The following is a 17,945-nucleotide window of genomic DNA, read 5'->3' as shown; positions in this document are numbered from 1 at the left end:
ATATTTATCTGCCTGACAAACCAGGAATTACATCAGGTTAGAAAGATGATTATATATCTTATAGTTGAGAGCTCAGACCAACTAAAAATGAAGCTGCCCTATTTTGAAATTGTTTTGATAGATATAATAAGTGATCTGAGAATAATCAACAGCGCTCGTTTGAATAAATAATTTTGAATTAAGAAATATAATACATAATCATAAAATAACATATTATTTATATATCTAATTATATATTAAAAAATATGTACACATAATATTACCCTTTTAGCCTCTTACCTACATCATTCATCAATCATTTTTAACCTTCCTGTTGTTTCCTCTCTCACCATACATTCCCATTATGAATTGACAATAATAATTTACGTACACAAAAATAACTGAGCTTTAACCCAATTTGTGAGATTGAACAGTCTCGAGCCATGTCATAGTTAGAAAATGGGCTTTAACCCAGTTAGGCCGAGGGGCAGGCCCAGTATTCAAGACGGGGAATATTTTGTAATTTACTTGGGAAATGGCCTTTTTACAATATCTCCTAAAAACCAAGTGCAAACTACAAGCACAAATAGTGCATTTAATGATCAAAAGGCATAACAATGTTGAGTGGCAGAATTATCAATTAAATCCCATTTCAAGTTGCATAGCAATCAAAAGGTACAACAATGCTCGTATACTTGTTATTTTTATACAATAAAAATTGGGTTGAGAGCCTCAGCCACCGAACAACTGACACTATGCATTCTTACTTGACTAACTATAAAAATTGCCGCCCCTTTTGGCACCTATAGAACAATACAAAACCAAAAAGAATGCACACTCAATCAAACAAGAATATATATGATAGCCCAGCCCCTTCACAATGATGGATTTTACAGAGCTGAATGACCAAAAAATTAAACAAATCGAAAATTTTACAGCAGGGGGCTTGGGTGTCAAAAAATATATGTAGTGAAATAAAAGGAAAAAAATGACCGGATTTACAACTGTGCCGTGTTTGACCAGAGTTTTAACTTCACTGCCTACCTTGACCAAAAAAACAAAGTAGAGCAGCCTCAGATTCCTATGCCTCGTGTAAAAATTCGAAGGCTGGATTCTCAAGAAGTTCCTCTGCTGGTTTGACATCCATGAAATCCTTCTCTTGCATTGAATTAGAAAGGTCATCAACGGAGAAGGGAATGCTGTTATGAAAATAAAATATGAATTAGTTATTATCGTCACGGCCAGTAAATCTAAAATGACTCAAAAGATATTAATAAACAAGGACATGAATGACAGATAATTAGTAAATATCTAAGTCAAGAACAAGTAGATAATTATCGAACGAAGATAAAATGGAAAAACTCAAAAGAGCTTTTCCTCATCTTATGCAAATGAGAGTTCCACACAGTACTTATTTCATTTATCATCATTCATGAAAGTTTCACCTAGAATTATCGTCCAACAAGAAGGAATTGCTGGTAGCATCATTAGAGTCCTCGGTCATAAGCACCCTCATGCTGGAAATGACCTGCAAAAGATATTAAGTAGCAACTCATTCAGATCCTCTTGACAAGCACATACAGCAAAGGCTAACACCTGAGATGAGTTTCCAACAAACAAACTTACATGTGGAGACACACTTCGAGTATTATAGTTGTCATCCCAGTACAGAGTACATATTCTATACAGCTGCTGGACGCTCAAAATCTGAACAAACCAAACATTGATGTGAATCAATAACAGAGACTGGTTTTGCTCATGTGTGCTTGCATGCAGCATGCAGGAATGAAAAAAGCAGCCAACCCAAATTGACCCTTAAACAAATGAGCATTGAGAAATTGGTTCTTGTGGATCCACTTTGGTAATTTCTTTCGTTAAATTCAAGAAACATGCAGGTGTGCATGTGCATACATAGAACAAACACACACACACACAAACAAAATAGAAAAAAAGAGAGAGACTTACAGGGCACAGATCATTAGTGATTTCATCATAGGAAATTCTGTATTTTTGATGTATAACCTGTGGATAAATATCAGAGCAAATCAAATTAAAAACATATCATTAATGTCCATCACATAGAATAGGGAAAGAACAAAAAACAAAGCAAACACCATGTTCATAAAATATTATTAAGTAAAAGAACACTAGTTGTAGCAAGTTCAGTTGATGAAATAAGAAAAAGGAATATATAATAGAGTTAATAGTTGTAACCCTTTTGAGATTTCCCGAATGTAGAATAAACCCCTTGAGGTATATACCTAAAAGCCTTAAACTCCCTGCCATTAGTGATTCTGTTAACAGATCTAGGCAATGCAGGTAGCATAAAAGAGACATTTCACCATGTGAATGCCTTCAACTTTTTGCTTTGCCACATGTGCAATTTGCAGCATGTTCTTATAGAAATTTTACGGCTAATGTTCTAAGGTTACACAATCACAGAATGACAAAATAAAGAGAAAAGTTTCTTAAAGCCAACATAATCATAAAGCATTAAAAGACACACAAAAATATGTTGCAGAGATATTACTTAAGTTTAAGACCATAACTACATCACATTGGCTTTCATTTTTAAAATAGTGCTATGATATTTGATATCCAACAGACAGCATACCAGGAAACCAACAGCCTGTCTAATGTGCTTAAGTTCATCCCAAGAGGAGCCTGCATACTGCAATCACAGGAATTAAGAAATAAAAATTGGGAAATTTTTTGTGCATTATATAATACGATAAGTAATCACTACTAAGATGTACACAGTAACAACAATGAACCAAGGTAAAAGTTATGAACCCATGAAAAGAATATTACCTCATCTTTTGCTTGGCAGCACCATAGCTCCAACTCAGCTAAGCCAGATTTCACATATTCTCCATTGCTAAAAGTACAACATTCACGACGTAGAAGAAGACTGGAAAATCATAAGAAAAATTATGGTATGATCAAACCATTTGGTACAAATACAATAAAACATTATAATTAAAGACCAATTACCTGTTAAACAATTGTACATTTATGTATGAGAAAGTCTGAGTAAAGATCTTCTGGACCAGAACTGGAGGCACCTGAAACACCAGAACTATTCAAAATCCTTCCATTTATACAGTAATAAATTTTCATCATCCCTCAAACCATGCACAACAAAAGTAAAAGAGAAAAAGATAAAATCCCATACAAAATTTTGCTTCAATGTACTAAGAAGAGTATTGAGGCTATCAATAATGCTCTGCCAGTGACTAGAAGGAGAATCTTTGCCAAAGGATCGCCCAGATCGTAGCACATTTCCCTTAGATGTTCTTGGTGCCTGAAATTCAAAATTGAAAGTTATAAACAGTTTAGAGCTGCAGCTTCTAAGCTACAGGCAATAAAATCTAAACTGAAGTTTAGGAGCACCGAAGCAATATGATACAAAAGATCTAAGTATTCAACAATACTGCAAGCTTCAGAGCAAACATACCTGGATACACAATGAAAGGAAAGATGATAACTCCTTTTTCAAGTTGTCTCGAATGATTCCATAAATTTTCTCCACATATGCCGCCAGCTGCTGTTTGAAAAGCAAAGCTGGATATTTAGCCTCCACTTGCCGTACTACTGCAAGTGCTGCAGCAGCAGCAAGGTTTGCAGAAGAGGGAGATGAGCGAAAACCCTACAATTAACACAGAAAAGGAAGAACCATATCTTATCATTTATTTTTTTTGAAAACTAATGAAAATCATACAAAGAATTTTATTTTATAGGAAACATAAGAAAAGTACGTTGCTACTTCAAAATGAAGAAATCATAACAGTGGACAGCGGCCAAAGCAAAAAAACAACAAAGCACAAGTACTGAGTATCCCGTGTAGTATGAATACCAAAATAAAAGAAAAGATTACTACAACCTGTGACTCAAAGCAGAATCCCTAGGCAAGTAAAGAAGAATGAGGTATTTCAAAAGTTTCTTGCAATAGATGCCAAAAAATTCACACCCAAAAAAAAGGGTCAGATTTTGTCCACAAAGATGTGGCAACTCTTTTCATGCCTAATCATCCACAAAGAGTGAGAACCATGCAAATCCAAAGTTATACCAAAAAGTTCCAACGTCCTGCATGAATATAGAATGGCAAGATCTTGTAGTAACCCACAGTAATTTGGCTTTGTTGCACAGATTGGACAGAAAAAGAATTCGAATTAGATTCAATTAAAAAAAAAATTCAAATACCATGGCCATCCTCCCAAATAGGGAGGTTGCAGTGGGTGGCTTCTTATGTGGAGTTGCACCAGCAGCCTTCAAACTTCGTTGGAGCAAGAATAATAATGTAGATGTATTGGATAACCAATATGCCATATGATCATTGTCATCTTCATTCTGTGATAAATAAGTGTTACCATACTTTAGTTCTTAAAACTTGCATACTATAAGGACATAACAATAATTACCCAAAAGTTTACATAAAACTACAAGAGACAAGAAAAAAAAACTATTCCACAATCTGTGCAAAAATGTGGACTGTCACACAAACCACTATTATTAATAATGCTATCTAGATACCTCAATTGCAGAACCTATCATCTGAACTAGACGATCAAACACACTAGTCCTTTCAGCTTCAAAAGATTTCCACTGGAGAAGACATTTGTATATAGTAAATGCCGCAACAGGTTTTCCATTACTGTAACCAATGTTCTTAATTACACAGTTGATAAGTGCATCAACATTCTCCTGTTGCATAAGTAAAATTGAAAATGTAAGAATAATTCAGCCACATTATGCCAAAGAGAAAAGGCTGAGAAATGATGCAGATTCCAGCATTGGCAAGAAAATACATGTTGATTTTCAATCTGAGATCTCCTGAACTTGCTCTCAGATTCTGTGCCCAACTTTTTCACAGGTGTAGCACTCCATGGTTCCTGCATAAACAGCTTTTGTCAATGACATTAATAACAGCAAGTTTAAACCCAAAAATATATTGATAGATCCATGAAAAAGAAACATTACATTGGATTTTCCATCTTCATTCACATGGTAGCCATTTTCCAAACTCTGCAAATTGAGAAGTGTCAGAAAAAGAATGAAAATGTGAGCCAGACAACAAAAGGAAAGTCCATATGATATTTCAGTACGGCACCTGAGATGCCACTGATGATAGATGTTCTGAAATCTTCTTAACAGGTGTTTTTAATAGGGTTTGCTGCCGAAGAATTTGGTTCCCAGATTCCATGTCAGAAACTTTTTCTTCAAGCCTGCAAATGAAAGAGGCAAGAACCAGTTAAATTAAGGAAATAGAGTAGCATAGGCATTACTTTCAACAATAATATTGGATATTAGTATCATTTTTGAAACTTAGTGAAGTGAGAAAGAAAACAACTTGTGCATAGCGGTCTTCAATTGTACTATTTTTGACTCTGCCTCCAAAGCTTGCTTCAACCTTTCTTCACTAATTTTGCTGGTCTCTTCAAATTTTTTCTCAGTTTCACCAATTTTACTTTCCAGTGAACTTACTAATGCCTGTAATTAATAAGCAGAAAAGCAAATAGTAAGAAATGAGAAATTGATGACCTCTCCTCAGTGCTATAATACTCTTTTGAGCAGAAAATAAATCACACTCAACCTCCTTACCTTGAGCTTTTCATTTTCACTTGTAAGCTTCTCCAGCATTGTATGGTCAACAACAGGAATTTCCTGTACAATAGGAACTTTCTCTGCTTCCTTTTTGGCAACCTCAATTTCTTTCATGAGCTTTGCTTTGGTTTCCTTGAATTGAATCTGCATCTCTTGCAAAGCAGACTGTAGTTTTGCATTTTCTTGGTTTTTAGCTTCTTCCATGTCAACCTACAAAGGTAAATTATGGACCGAGAAATTAGGGACAGAAAAATATTGAAACCAAGACATAACTCACAAGTTATAAAAAGCACATAATGCATAAGTTCTAAAATTTCACTCCCTTTTTCTTTTATGGGGTGAGTTGACAGGTAAACATTTTGTGCCACATTGGGAAAAGATAGTGAGAGGGACTAATATATATGGGGCCACCAAGACCAATCAACTTAACCTTTCGGGTCAAAGGGAGGTAAAACCATGCACATATCCAGGCCCCTGTTGGTAGACTCCCTTGTGCCACAAGTGGCATCAAAGCCAAGGCTAGAATAACAAGTAGCACAACTTTTGTGTAGTTTTAAGAGGTGCATGTCGGATTATAGTCTCAATCAGGGAACTTCCCAAATGTGGAAGCAAAAGCGAAGAGGCAAAACAGAAGCTCCATGAATAAAATTGCATTTAGATATTATTCTGTACAATTACTTGTTCTCTATGTTGTCACAGAGCTCAAAACTTTGAAAATAAGGATTATCACTGATACTCTTTCAAAATAAAGATTGTCAATGATAAAACAAAGATTAGAAAGCTTAACAAAACTTAGATCAGACAGTTTATAATAGGAATGTGTATATTTAAAATCATATTTCAACTAATAAAAATGGGTATATCTACCCTCATGCGTTTCTCTAACTGCAATCTCCATGTCAATTCTTCAACTTGTTTTTCCAGTTTATTTTTGGCAGCTTGGAGAGCTCCTGTTTCCCTAGCAGCCTGTAAATAAGAATAGAAGCAGATAAACTCTAAGTTCTGAAAAAGAAAAGCAACATATGAACTGAATCTAGTGTTTTAAAAAGACTACATTCAGAAACAAAACTAGCAATCAAAATCACATAGAACCGATTAGCAACTAGGCACGATGTCAACAACAGCCTTTTTCTTTTTAATTTCCTTCTTTCTCATGCAAGAGGTTGGTTCCTTTAAAAATCACACTCTGATAATGTATATCTTAAATTTCAGCCTTCAAATCAGGATGTTAAATAGCAAAACAAAAAACAATTATTTACAAAGATAATAAAAACTATTAAATTAAGATTCATTCTCAACCAATAATTAGTGTAATAAACCCAACATCTCAGTGTAATAAGTAACTTCTCAAACAAAACTTTCTCAGAGGTGAAAATGAAGACTAAATTTTCCTGTACATATGATAATGCTAAAAGATCAGACAAGAAGGAAAAGTAGTCATTAATAGGGCTGGACTCGAGCCTAGCCAGCTCGAGCTCGGCTCAGTCGAGCCCGAAACAAGTCAGGCTTAGCCGAGCTCGAGCTCGAGCTCGAGCTACTTGTCAGATTTTCTAATTAAAATTTTTGATACAAAACGACGTCGTTTTAACCAATATATATTAAAAACGATATCGTTTTGATAACGAAAAGCAAGCCGAGCCAAGCTGAATTCGAGCCGAAACGAGTTGGCCTTAGCCGAGCTCGAACTCGAGCCACCCATATATGAACCGAGCTGAGCTCGAGCTCGGCTCAGCTCGATTCCAGCCCTAGTCATTAATTTCAGTGGTTACCACAATAAAATTTTCCCAAAAAATATTGTAAGAAACAATCTGATGAAGAATTAAAAGAAAAAGATGAAAGAGATCATCACCATCTTAAGCTTCCGCAACTCTTTGCGAGCAACCCTTCCTCTCCATGCACACTGTGTTGTAATGGCTGCTTTCTTCAAATTCATATAATGCAACCGTGCTAAGTACTTGCGGCATTGGGTCTGGAGTATATAATTGAAGTTAATCCAAGTACCAAAGAACTTCAGCCACTCAAAGCAAGACAAAAGAGATTAGAAATCATAAATCATATCTTCCCTAAATCTTTAAGATTCCAAACTTACATTGGAGTTTCAAGAAACATTTTACAGATTTCAAGGCTACCATGAACAAATAAGTAAACAAACAACTACTTATTTTGTCGCCAAAAAAAAAATAATAACCCACTTGAATTATAATTGCTGCTTGAGTCTGCCTTCTGAACCGGAGCTCATTCCGAGCAGCCATCCCACGCATCCCTGTTTGAATGCAAGTAGCAGAGGAACACAAATCTTTATAAGCTTTCCTAGCAATATACATGCGGAAATCTCTCTGAATCCTAAGAGAGGAAGCTTCTCTTCGCATGTTCACATACACTTCACGAGCAAGTTGTCCTGCAGTCACCACACAGAAACTGAGTAAGTCCATTCTAAAAGCCTTGGTGGAGAGGATTATAAACCTAACCTAAAAAGCCCTAGATGTAAAAATACAGTCAAAACCCAGTTAAGCACCTCTGCATGCAGCTTGAATCTGAATAGCAGATCGACGGAGCAAGATAAAACTTTTGCGGCCCAAATAAGAACGGACTTTCCTCTGGATAATACTGGCAGATCTTCCTAAGACTTCACTCCTACGTGCATCCAAATCTGCCATCTGACCCGCCCTAAGAAAAACCTTTGTTTTACCTATCTGCAAATACAAACTAGATCAATAACAAACTTGCAAAAACCTAACCAGAAAACAGATAAGAGGCATATAAGACTTGGAAGACAAAAAGTATATCTCCAACAAAGTGGTCATTATCTCCAAAAAAGTACAAAAAGCATACAACAATCCAGTAATTGTGCAAGGCAACATACTATCAAGAAGACTTCCTACACTTCATGCCTTAAAGAATAGCTAATACATTTCCAAAATACCAAAAATGTAAGCAAAACATGCATATGTCAACATGACAGCAAAACGAATATTATCATTGTTTTCATGTTTCATCAATGAACTAAATCAACTTTTTTTTTTTTTTGGGTGCATGAATTAACAACATTCAGCCCAGAAGATGTTTATGGAACTATTCAAAGCCCAAGAAAAGATAAACTAAAGCAGTTTAGGTTGTAGAAATTGCAAAAAAGGATTGGCGCTATATAAATGTAAAATGCCATTAGCCATGAAGGACTCAACAGACTAGTCCTTATAATACAAGTGACCAACGAAAAGCATAGATTGACAGGATTCCTGATATATAAACATCAAGCAAAAAAGTTGAGAATAATCTAACAGTCATTAAAAGAATTGATACGATCATAAAATTTTAGAAAAATCAGCAACTCAGCATCAGAATAACAGAAATCACATATTGGGAAGATGGTTTTGTCAATCATCAAATGATTACCTGGTAGCCTTCAAGTCCCACCTTCTCTAGGAGCAACTTGCAAGCAGTAACTTCATCAGAACTAACATAAAATGATATAAGCAGTCAGAAGATGGCCTGGCAAAATATCCAAGAAGTTAAAGAGCACAATTACCATACCTCCCATCTAGAACTTCAGGTGCAAGTATGCCAAATCGATCCAAAAATTCATCAAATGGTTTTCTAGTCGGATATCCAGCACAACTTATCCTAATTGCCTCCATGACTCCCTGAGATTATACACATTAAGTTATAATGTATATATACAAGTAGATTTTGTCTAAAACAATAAATTATTCAAGGTCCAACCAATAGATTTCAGTTCTCACCCCACAACGTAGTTGTTGTAAAACATTTTTATTCTCGAAAATTGCAGGCTTAAGAAGATTATTGGGCTTTACACAGCGAATATAATGTGGCTCGGTGGAACTGAGAGTCTCAAGCAATGCTTGCAATTGTTGCTGCATCAAGGACAAAAGATGACTTCATAATCCACAGAAGTAAACAAAATCCAATCAAAATCCTTGAGAAGAGAAAAATTATCAACCTTAAATCGAGAACCTATTGAAGAAAACTTTGAAGACTTGGAAGAATCCTCAGCCAAAGGTGGAAACAAAGATGCTACAAAGGAGCATTTGGAAGCACCCAACAGTGCCTGATGTTCAGCTACAACATAGTCTTTGTTTTTGTCTAAAAATAATTCTGTTTGATAAGTGACCTGTCAAAATACAGTCCAATTTCTTAGTGAATACTTGAAACATAAAGATTCCTACACTCCTTAGGTCTAGATTCTATAATGTAAACAAATACTAACACAGACAGAAGCAAATAAATTAGACTTACATCACCAGCATAATGACAAATTGTGAAGTCACTACGAGACAATTTTGGCTTGGTAAAGCGCTTATGATTTTTAAATGTCTGATACAGCTTTTGAGCAAATGTTTCATGTGTTGATCTCGGAAACATGCTACAAAATGTAAGCATTCATTATCTCATCACAAGAACTCTCAAATCCAATATTTAAAAAGAGTAAATTAACAAGAAAAACTGGTGTATAAGGAACTATTGGCATCAACATGTTGTAACAGTACTGCTCAGTATTGTACTTACCAAGCTTCATCCAGAAGAGCAATTATGCCTCCAGGTTTCTGGGAAAAAAGACAAACAAATAAAATGATTGATTGAGACCATGTCTCTACATTACCTCATTGACATGACAGTTATGTTCCACTTTTATCACAATAAACAAATGATTGAGATAGATTAAATAAATAACAGCTGGAAGCACCAATTCATATACATACATCACACAATTGAAGCTATGTTTTGATCCCAAGGAAAAGCATTTTCATTCTTACACTAATTGAAAACTAGTGCAAAATGAAGAATAAAACAAAAATACAAATGGAAATAGGGAAGAAATAAAAGTATGATATGGAATATATTAAGCATCTCACATTGGTTGGGAATTAAGTTGGGTGTGGATATATAAGTGTGGAGAGAAAATGTCACCCCTTGAGCCAGCTTTTGGTTGGTAGGCCCAACAAGCGATATCAAAGCATTATTTTTCCAATGGCGTCAACTTCAGGAGCATGGATGAAGTTGGAAAATAAATATCTGACAAAGTACTTCACTAAATTCACATCTAGCAAAATTCTCTTCAATCATAACAAACTTAAGTAAGATTGATGTGAGGACTGAGGATGAGAATTAAGCACTTTTCCTATTTTGTTAATTGTTTGCTTCCTATCAAAATTTTAGAGACACTATGATCTATGAAAGAGATGAACTTTCCCTAGAAAAGGTTAAATCAAATTTAGAGATGAAAGAAAATATTGATAAGAATTTGGCAGATGTTAAAGGGAATGACCAAGGTGTCACTCTATTTATTGATAGAGGAAGAACAAAGGAAAGAAATTCAAGTTTTGGAAAGTCTAGGTTCAAGTCAAGGCATAGAAATTTGAGTTTTCACTTATGTAAGAGATGACTTTGTCAGAATGAAGAGTTCAATGAATTTTTGTAATAATGAAGGCATTGCAAGACATAGAACTGTTGTGGGAACTCCTCAGCAAAACGGAGCTGCAAAAAGGATAAAAGAACACTACCTGAGAAGGCCCGGTGTATGCTTTCAAATGCAGGGTTTAGGGAAGGACTTTTGGGTTCAAGTCGTGAACACAACTATTTGGTTAGCTAATTGATCTCTTAACATATCTATTGAATGCAAGACTACAAAAGCAGTATAGTCTAGCCAACCAGCTGATTACTCTGTCTTGAAGGTGTTTGGATGTTCTGCTTATGTACACATGAATGAAGGAAAGCTAAAACCTAGAACAAAGAAGTGTGTGGTCCTTGGGTATTCGTTTGGTGTGAATGGATACAAATTATGGTGTCTATATCAAGATGGTTCTAAATTCATGATTGGTAGAGACGTGACATTTGATAAATCTTCCATGCTTAAAGGCAAGAGTGAAGCAACGATGTCATGTCTTTAAGACAATGAGAATGATAAAGCATAAGTAGAGTTTGAAGTTGTTATTCAACCTAATCAAACTTCTGGTTCTTCTACAACACAAAGTGATTCTCAAATTGATGAAGGAAGTTTTGATGCAGCAGAGGAGGTTCAAGAAGATCAGCAAGAGCAACCTTACAGCCTTGCAAAACAGTTATTCAGATCTTGCCTATTGAGTAAAAAAGGTTTGTTCTGCCTGATGATCTTAATGAGCAAATTTATGAGTCAACCAAAGGGATTTGAAATTCTATGTAAAAAAGATCACATTCATTTATTGAAAAAGTTCTTGTATGCTCTTAAGCAATCACCTAGGTTTAATAAGGTCAAAAATGCTAGAGCCAAGCTTTTACACAGAGACAGACACCACAAACCTTTTCAATGAGGTCTAAAACATCTTGATTATCAACAAATTCTATGTAGCTCCAGTTAATTTCTTCTTTAGTATATTCTTCTTGCTCCATTTTGAATACATGCTGCCCAGAAATGTTTATGCATCAGCAACTATACACATAGGTAAACAGAAAAGACTCCAAGAATGCTGAAGAAACAAAGATGCATTTAAGAAACCAACCTGATTGAAATGTTGCTGAAGTTTCTCATTTGTCAAGTTGATACAAAACTGCTCAAAACTGCAAAAGCCACAAGATACTTAGCATCACAAAATCACATGGAGGAATCCATCAACCAAAGCATCCACAAAATAATTATATCATTAAAGCAGATTTTAATGAATGAACAACTTTATCTGTTCTGGATTCCCAAAAAGAAGTGGCACCGCAAGTGAACAAAATGCCTTATGCTTTCCATTCAAATATACGCAATAACTTAATAAGACTAGGGGATGACCTATCTCTTGATGCCCTATCCAGCAATTCAAACTGTTATTGGAATGATGGTAGGCCACTAAATATACTCCCTTGAACCTAGTGAACTGATGTGGTCATGCAACAATAGAACTAGAACTGAGAGGTAATGATGTCTAACTATTTTGGAAACATAAGAATATTAGTATTTTATTATAAGGTTTTGAGAAGGAAAACAATATCTTCCGAATCAATAAATTTATAATGTCATCAAAATGTCATTTTCTTCCTTCCCAAAAATTCTTTACAATGTCTACCAAATAGTGTTACCTGCATTTATTTTGCATAAAAAAATGTGTAATAAAAATCATAGTGTGCTCAATGTAATTTATGATAAACATCAAAATATATTGATGGCAAACCTTGCATCATGAGATTACGAAAAAGCTGAAAATGAATTGTGTGGGAGAAAGCAGATATGGATAATTAACATACACTATTTTATGCTAAATGAAGACAAAACACCACTAATACAGATACTAGAATAAAAAATAATGATAACAAGTCCTAGCTACACCTCAAAGATCAAGAACAGTTGAAGCCAACAAATAAAGAGCATTTGAAATCTTGCTTAGCTGCTCTTACACCCGTAACAATTGTAAAGGAAATTTCCTTCCCTAGACAGGTAAAATATAAGACTGAAAATAACATTAACAAAATTTTTAATCTTCAATTCCATTTTTGGTATTATAATCACATCATCAATAAGGAGAGAATAGTGAATCCTTCATTGTCTTCTGAGAGAAGGTTGTGATAAGTAAAACCATATAAAATTAAAATTCAACAAAAACTATTTGATTACTTGAAATATCATAAGAGAAGAAATACTCAGTCAATGAGGCCTATGCCTCTTCAGTCAAGGTGAAGCAATTACACCTTTGATTAAGCCTTGACAGATGATTCAATCAAGCACATGACTTTTGAAGACTACTGCTTTTATTTTAAAAGGAAGGAGGCATATATTACTGCCACATAGCAAGCTTGAAAAATACCATTTTACCTTGACGCCGATATATGGTGCTTGCACTAAGTGGCTTTCAAAACCAATTTCAATCGATTATGTAAACAAAAGGCATACCAGTTAAGCACCTGTTTGTCTTGAAACTTTCAAATCCATAAATATCCAACACTCCAATTAAGGACTTTGAGTTAGGATCTTGACCGATTGAACTATTGATGTTGTCAACAAGCCTGACAGACCAAGAAGAGATGTACAGAGAAACAATCATTAAATGAGTCTCAAACTAGTAGAATACAACTGAATAAAGTAACGGGTAAACAGTGAGCACAGTCAATACTGACATTCTCCTTAACAGGATGGAAGCAAATCATACCAGTCAAATAACCTGGAGTAGACAATTTTAGCCAAAGCATCTCTACTGAGAGCTGCAGCTTCTGGATCCAGCCATTTTGTAATGGTTTCATCACGGGTTACAATCACACGTTTGCAGAGAGAATCTTCCAGAGCCTTGACATCACACCTGGAAAATTCAAATTTCATGAGTGCATAAAGCCCACATTATTAAAAACAGAGTTTGACCGTGAGCAAGGAATAATGCAATTGTTCATTTACATTAAAAGTTCAGCAACAGTTCTTAGATGGAACCAAGATTTTTCGTCTTTAGGAACCGATGAGTCTATTTCCTTCCCCTTGGCAAATTCAACGTTTCCAAGATGAAGAATAGCAGCCACCACTCGAAATATTGCATCCTGATAAAGGGTTTATTGTATAAACAAAAATATGCTTTATAGATATTTTGCATTGAAGCATAGCATGTTACAGTTGAAAAACTCCCTAAAGAAGAGGGGAAAAACCTGCTCCTCAGAACTTATTCCAACAACATCCATTGCCTTTCTTGTTGCAACATATTCCTTAGCATCATCAATTCCATCCAACTCAAAGCAGTTTGATTGATTCAAATAATGAAATGTTCTTGGGTTTCCCAACTTGAACCTCTGAATATCCTGACAAATGAAACACAGTAAATTGCGAATAATCAGGCCAAAAGAAGAAGACCATTTAAGGTTTAGCTGGAAATTTTTCTGTACTCCATTTCCAGGTATGAGAAAGAAGAAAAGGGCATATACAACTCCAGAGCTTTATCCCCAAACTAATCTTCAGGCATTTCTACAGAACAGCTCATTTTCTGGAAACATAATGTTTTATGTTTGATCTTGCTTGAATTTTAATTCAAAAATAATAGCACAATTCAAATCGCCAAACACTTTTTGTTACAATCAGTTTTGAGGACCAGCAAAAGGAGCAATGCACATCTCTAGATATGTGAACACACTGAAACCTCAGCAGAAACCACAAAAAACCTTAGGCCAAGAATCTAAGTACTTAAGGGGCAATTATCAGGGCCAAATTAGATTCAATGCAAATGCTCAACAGCAATTTTAATTTAAGAAAGAAAGGAATAGTAGGTGATAGTACTTGAATGCAATTTCTGTGGAGCAAAAGCACAACCTTTTATGACCCCTTTAAAGGATAATTACCTCTGGTGGTGCAGCACAAAGCATGTAGAAACAGTGATAATTTCTCTCAGGATCAGACACCTGACAAACACGTGATCTTTCTAGCAAATAAGTTCTTATCGCAGCGCCAGAAATTCTTCCCCTCTGGTCAAATTGAATCTCCACAAATTTACCAAAACGACTGTGGAATTCACAAGTAGGAAATGAAAATAAATCCCCCAAAAAATGAAAAAGAAGACAAATTATGTGAGAAATTATTTACAATATAAAAGAATTCGAATATATAATTCTCTAACCTCGAGTTGTTGTTTCTTACAGTCTTTGCATTACCAAATGCTTCTAAAACAGGGTTGGACTGCAGATACAATGAAACCACCATATAATTTAATAGTAAATTATAATAAACCAAAAGCATGTGTAACACTGATACTCCAAAGATCCAATATTTCAACCTTGAAATTCTCAAAAAGAACTAAAAGGAAATTCAAGGCCTCTGTACCTCCAGAACTTGCTGCTCCACACTCCTCCCCTCAGCAGCAGCTCTACCTCCCATGTACGCAAGATACCTCATGAGGCATTTAGTGCTTTCTGTTTTACCTGCCCCACTTTCACCACTAACCAAAATTGACTGACTTATTCCCTCATTGATCATCAGTCTGCATGCATATCCATGGTATTATCAGAGTAAGACAAGTAATGGATAGAATAACTGAACCAGTATGAGGAAAAATACCTGTATGCAGCATCTGCAACAGCAAACGGATGTGGACTCAACTCACCAAAGGCTGCCCCTTTATATTGTGCCATCATATGGCTATCATAAAGATGAGGTAGTCTTCTAAAAGGGTTCACAGCAATCAGTATATTTCCAGTGTAAGTCTGGAATAAACATTCAATGTATTAACCTGACTATGCCAGCAAACTTTGGCAATGCAAATAAATTAAACAAACACTCCTCAACACCCATTCATACAATTTTAACAACCCTCCACTCCAACTCAAGGCAAGGCAAGGAAAGAAGAAGAGTGATTAACTTTTTTCTTTATCACTTACATAAATCTCATTCATATCATATCTTGCTTTTAGATTCTGCAGGAGTCCTGGTTCATGCAAGTAAGCCAGTTTTGTCATATCATCAACTCCACATGATGGGAATTCAGCATCTTTGGGATAAACATTAGAAGCCTTAACAACAACCTGAAATTTTCAAAAATATTATAAAAAGGAACCACATTCAGAATATCCTTGATCACAATGTCCTATGTTCTCGATAAAGTTAAGAACAAAAATATCAGTTTAAACTTCATTTTCTGGCAAGGGAAACTTCAGCAATAAGCTATTTGCTTATTATATAATGACAAAAGATAATTAGCAACTTGTTGCTTGGCAGTTAACAAAATATATCAAGCTAATGTTAATTTAACAGAATAGGCTCAAGAGTAAATGTTTTTTTAAAAGGCACTCACAGTCTTCCCTGAGGTGCAGAGGACTTTAATCTGATCTCCATTAACCTCCACAACTTCACCATCTATCCAAGTTACTTCAGGATCTTCCACCCATACAAGAGATCCAACTGCAAGAGCAACAGCAGCAGCCTGCAAAGCCAGAGTGTCAATGATTCACTATTTGAATCACTGGTGTAATTCTATTGCTATTCTAAACACCATATAGCTGATACTAGTTCTATCACATGCAAGCTAAAAAGGCATGTTAAATAATTGAAAAGCAGAAATATTGGCTAAGGTGCTAAGTTACCTTAAGTATTATCATCCACATAACTTATAGAAGAAAAGAATCCAGGATAGCATTCTTAAGTACACTCTATAAAACAAGCTAAGTAATATCAATCCTAAAACACATTTGAGATAACCTCCATCACCACTACCCACATCAGTGACACCTATAACCTGTCATATTGAGTTTGCAATAGAAAAATTTTTGTACAAATTTACAGAACCAGGTTTGGAAATTTAAATTTACTCGAAACTCCAGTTACTTGGATCTATATGCCGTACACTCAAATGTAAATAATTTCCCTTCTTCGCTGTTGGGAAACTCAAAAACTATCAAAGAAATGGCATAGAAAACTACTTCAGTTGTATAAAGCACCCAAGAAAATCTCCCTCCTGAATTTAAATTTAATGATTTTGTCATTTAGCAGCTGCCAAGACCAAAGATTCTTCGAACTTAAGTCTCACCATGTTAAAGATGTGACCTACATTTTGTTCACAATGATTTGAACATTATTCAAAATTTCAGCATAAGTGCACGGTTGATGACTAGAAATCGAAGAGGAAAAATTGGATATCATAGCCTCCACATGAAACCCCAGGCCCTAAACCTGACTCTTAATGAATTTAATAAAAATCATATTCAAAAGTATTCTGATACTAAATAAAACAAAACAAAAAAGAAATCAAAATTTACTCCAAGATCCGGAACAAAAAGCTCCGGTCAATGAAAAGTCAACACCTGACGGCAGGAGATACAAACTTAAAATGCTACATAAATAGTGAAAAGAATCTATAGATCAAAACACATTCATCAAAATAAATCTAAAACATCAAGAAAATGTACATTAGTATCCGCTTTGCTTCAACAAAGTTCAGATCAGTTCACTAACATGTTGAAATGACAACAGATCATAAACCAAATAATAAATTTTCCAATAAATTATTAGCGGCAAGACATGAAATAAACAAGAATTAAACAATTAAATCACAAAAGATAATTAAAAACATTATCTAAAATACCATGGTTTATAAAGATTGATTGTATCAGAGGCTTGGCTTGCTTCTCGATCTATTTTCAGAGCCTTCAATAAGGATAGATTACCAAACGCTGAAGACACAAATCTCTGAAGTTGAACTAGTCTTGGATTTTCAACTATAATTGATTTCTATAGAATTAAAACAATAAAAGAATGTCTACAAAGAATAATAAAAAAGGATCAAAATATGAGAAGCTTAAACCATTAAACTAGACCAAACTACTGAAGAAGAGAATTAGCCCCTCTCTCTATCCCTCGCACTGCTGTTACACGCAGACCGTTCTGTATCTAGTTTTGTAAATTTTTCTTTGCTGTTCTCCTTGGTTTT

The 17,945-nt window shown here is 35.0% G+C and overlaps 1 protein-coding gene across 1 annotated transcript; it reads right to left on the bottom strand.

Moving 5' to 3' along the window:
* Positions 1 to 604: 604 nt before the first annotated feature.
* On the bottom strand, positions 605 to 17,945 carry LOC123216693 (myosin-6-like). Its single transcript, XM_044637208.1, has 39 exons — positions 17,601 to 17,945; positions 16,314 to 16,442; positions 15,901 to 16,044; positions 15,581 to 15,726; positions 15,347 to 15,503; positions 15,144 to 15,202; positions 14,869 to 15,028; positions 14,185 to 14,334; positions 13,943 to 14,079; positions 13,704 to 13,850; positions 13,459 to 13,560; positions 12,078 to 12,135; positions 11,878 to 11,979; positions 10,108 to 10,145; positions 9,838 to 9,964; positions 9,542 to 9,712; positions 9,324 to 9,455; positions 9,115 to 9,224; positions 8,977 to 9,037; positions 8,099 to 8,276; positions 7,776 to 7,981; positions 7,433 to 7,552; positions 6,451 to 6,549; positions 5,581 to 5,793; positions 5,330 to 5,469; positions 5,090 to 5,204; positions 4,960 to 5,004; positions 4,788 to 4,871; positions 4,513 to 4,683; positions 4,183 to 4,329; positions 3,437 to 3,628; positions 3,155 to 3,283; positions 2,974 to 3,044; positions 2,791 to 2,890; positions 2,594 to 2,650; positions 1,945 to 2,001; positions 1,606 to 1,686; positions 1,425 to 1,507; positions 605 to 1,178 (listed from the first exon to the last, which is right to left on the bottom strand). The coding sequence occupies exons 1-39, from the start codon at positions 17,601 to 17,603 to the stop codon at positions 1,061 to 1,063; spliced, it is 4,539 nt and encodes a 1,512-aa protein (XP_044493143.1). The 5' UTR covers positions 17,604 to 17,945; the 3' UTR covers positions 605 to 1,060.

Source organism: Mangifera indica, chromosome 5 (genome assembly GCF_011075055.1).
Source record: "Mangifera indica cultivar Alphonso chromosome 5, CATAS_Mindica_2.1, whole genome shotgun sequence".
NCBI lineage: Eukaryota > Viridiplantae > Streptophyta > Magnoliopsida > Sapindales > Anacardiaceae > Mangifera > Mangifera indica.
Note: the sequence above shows the minus strand (reverse complement) of the source record. Positions and strands in the feature narration are given on the sequence as shown.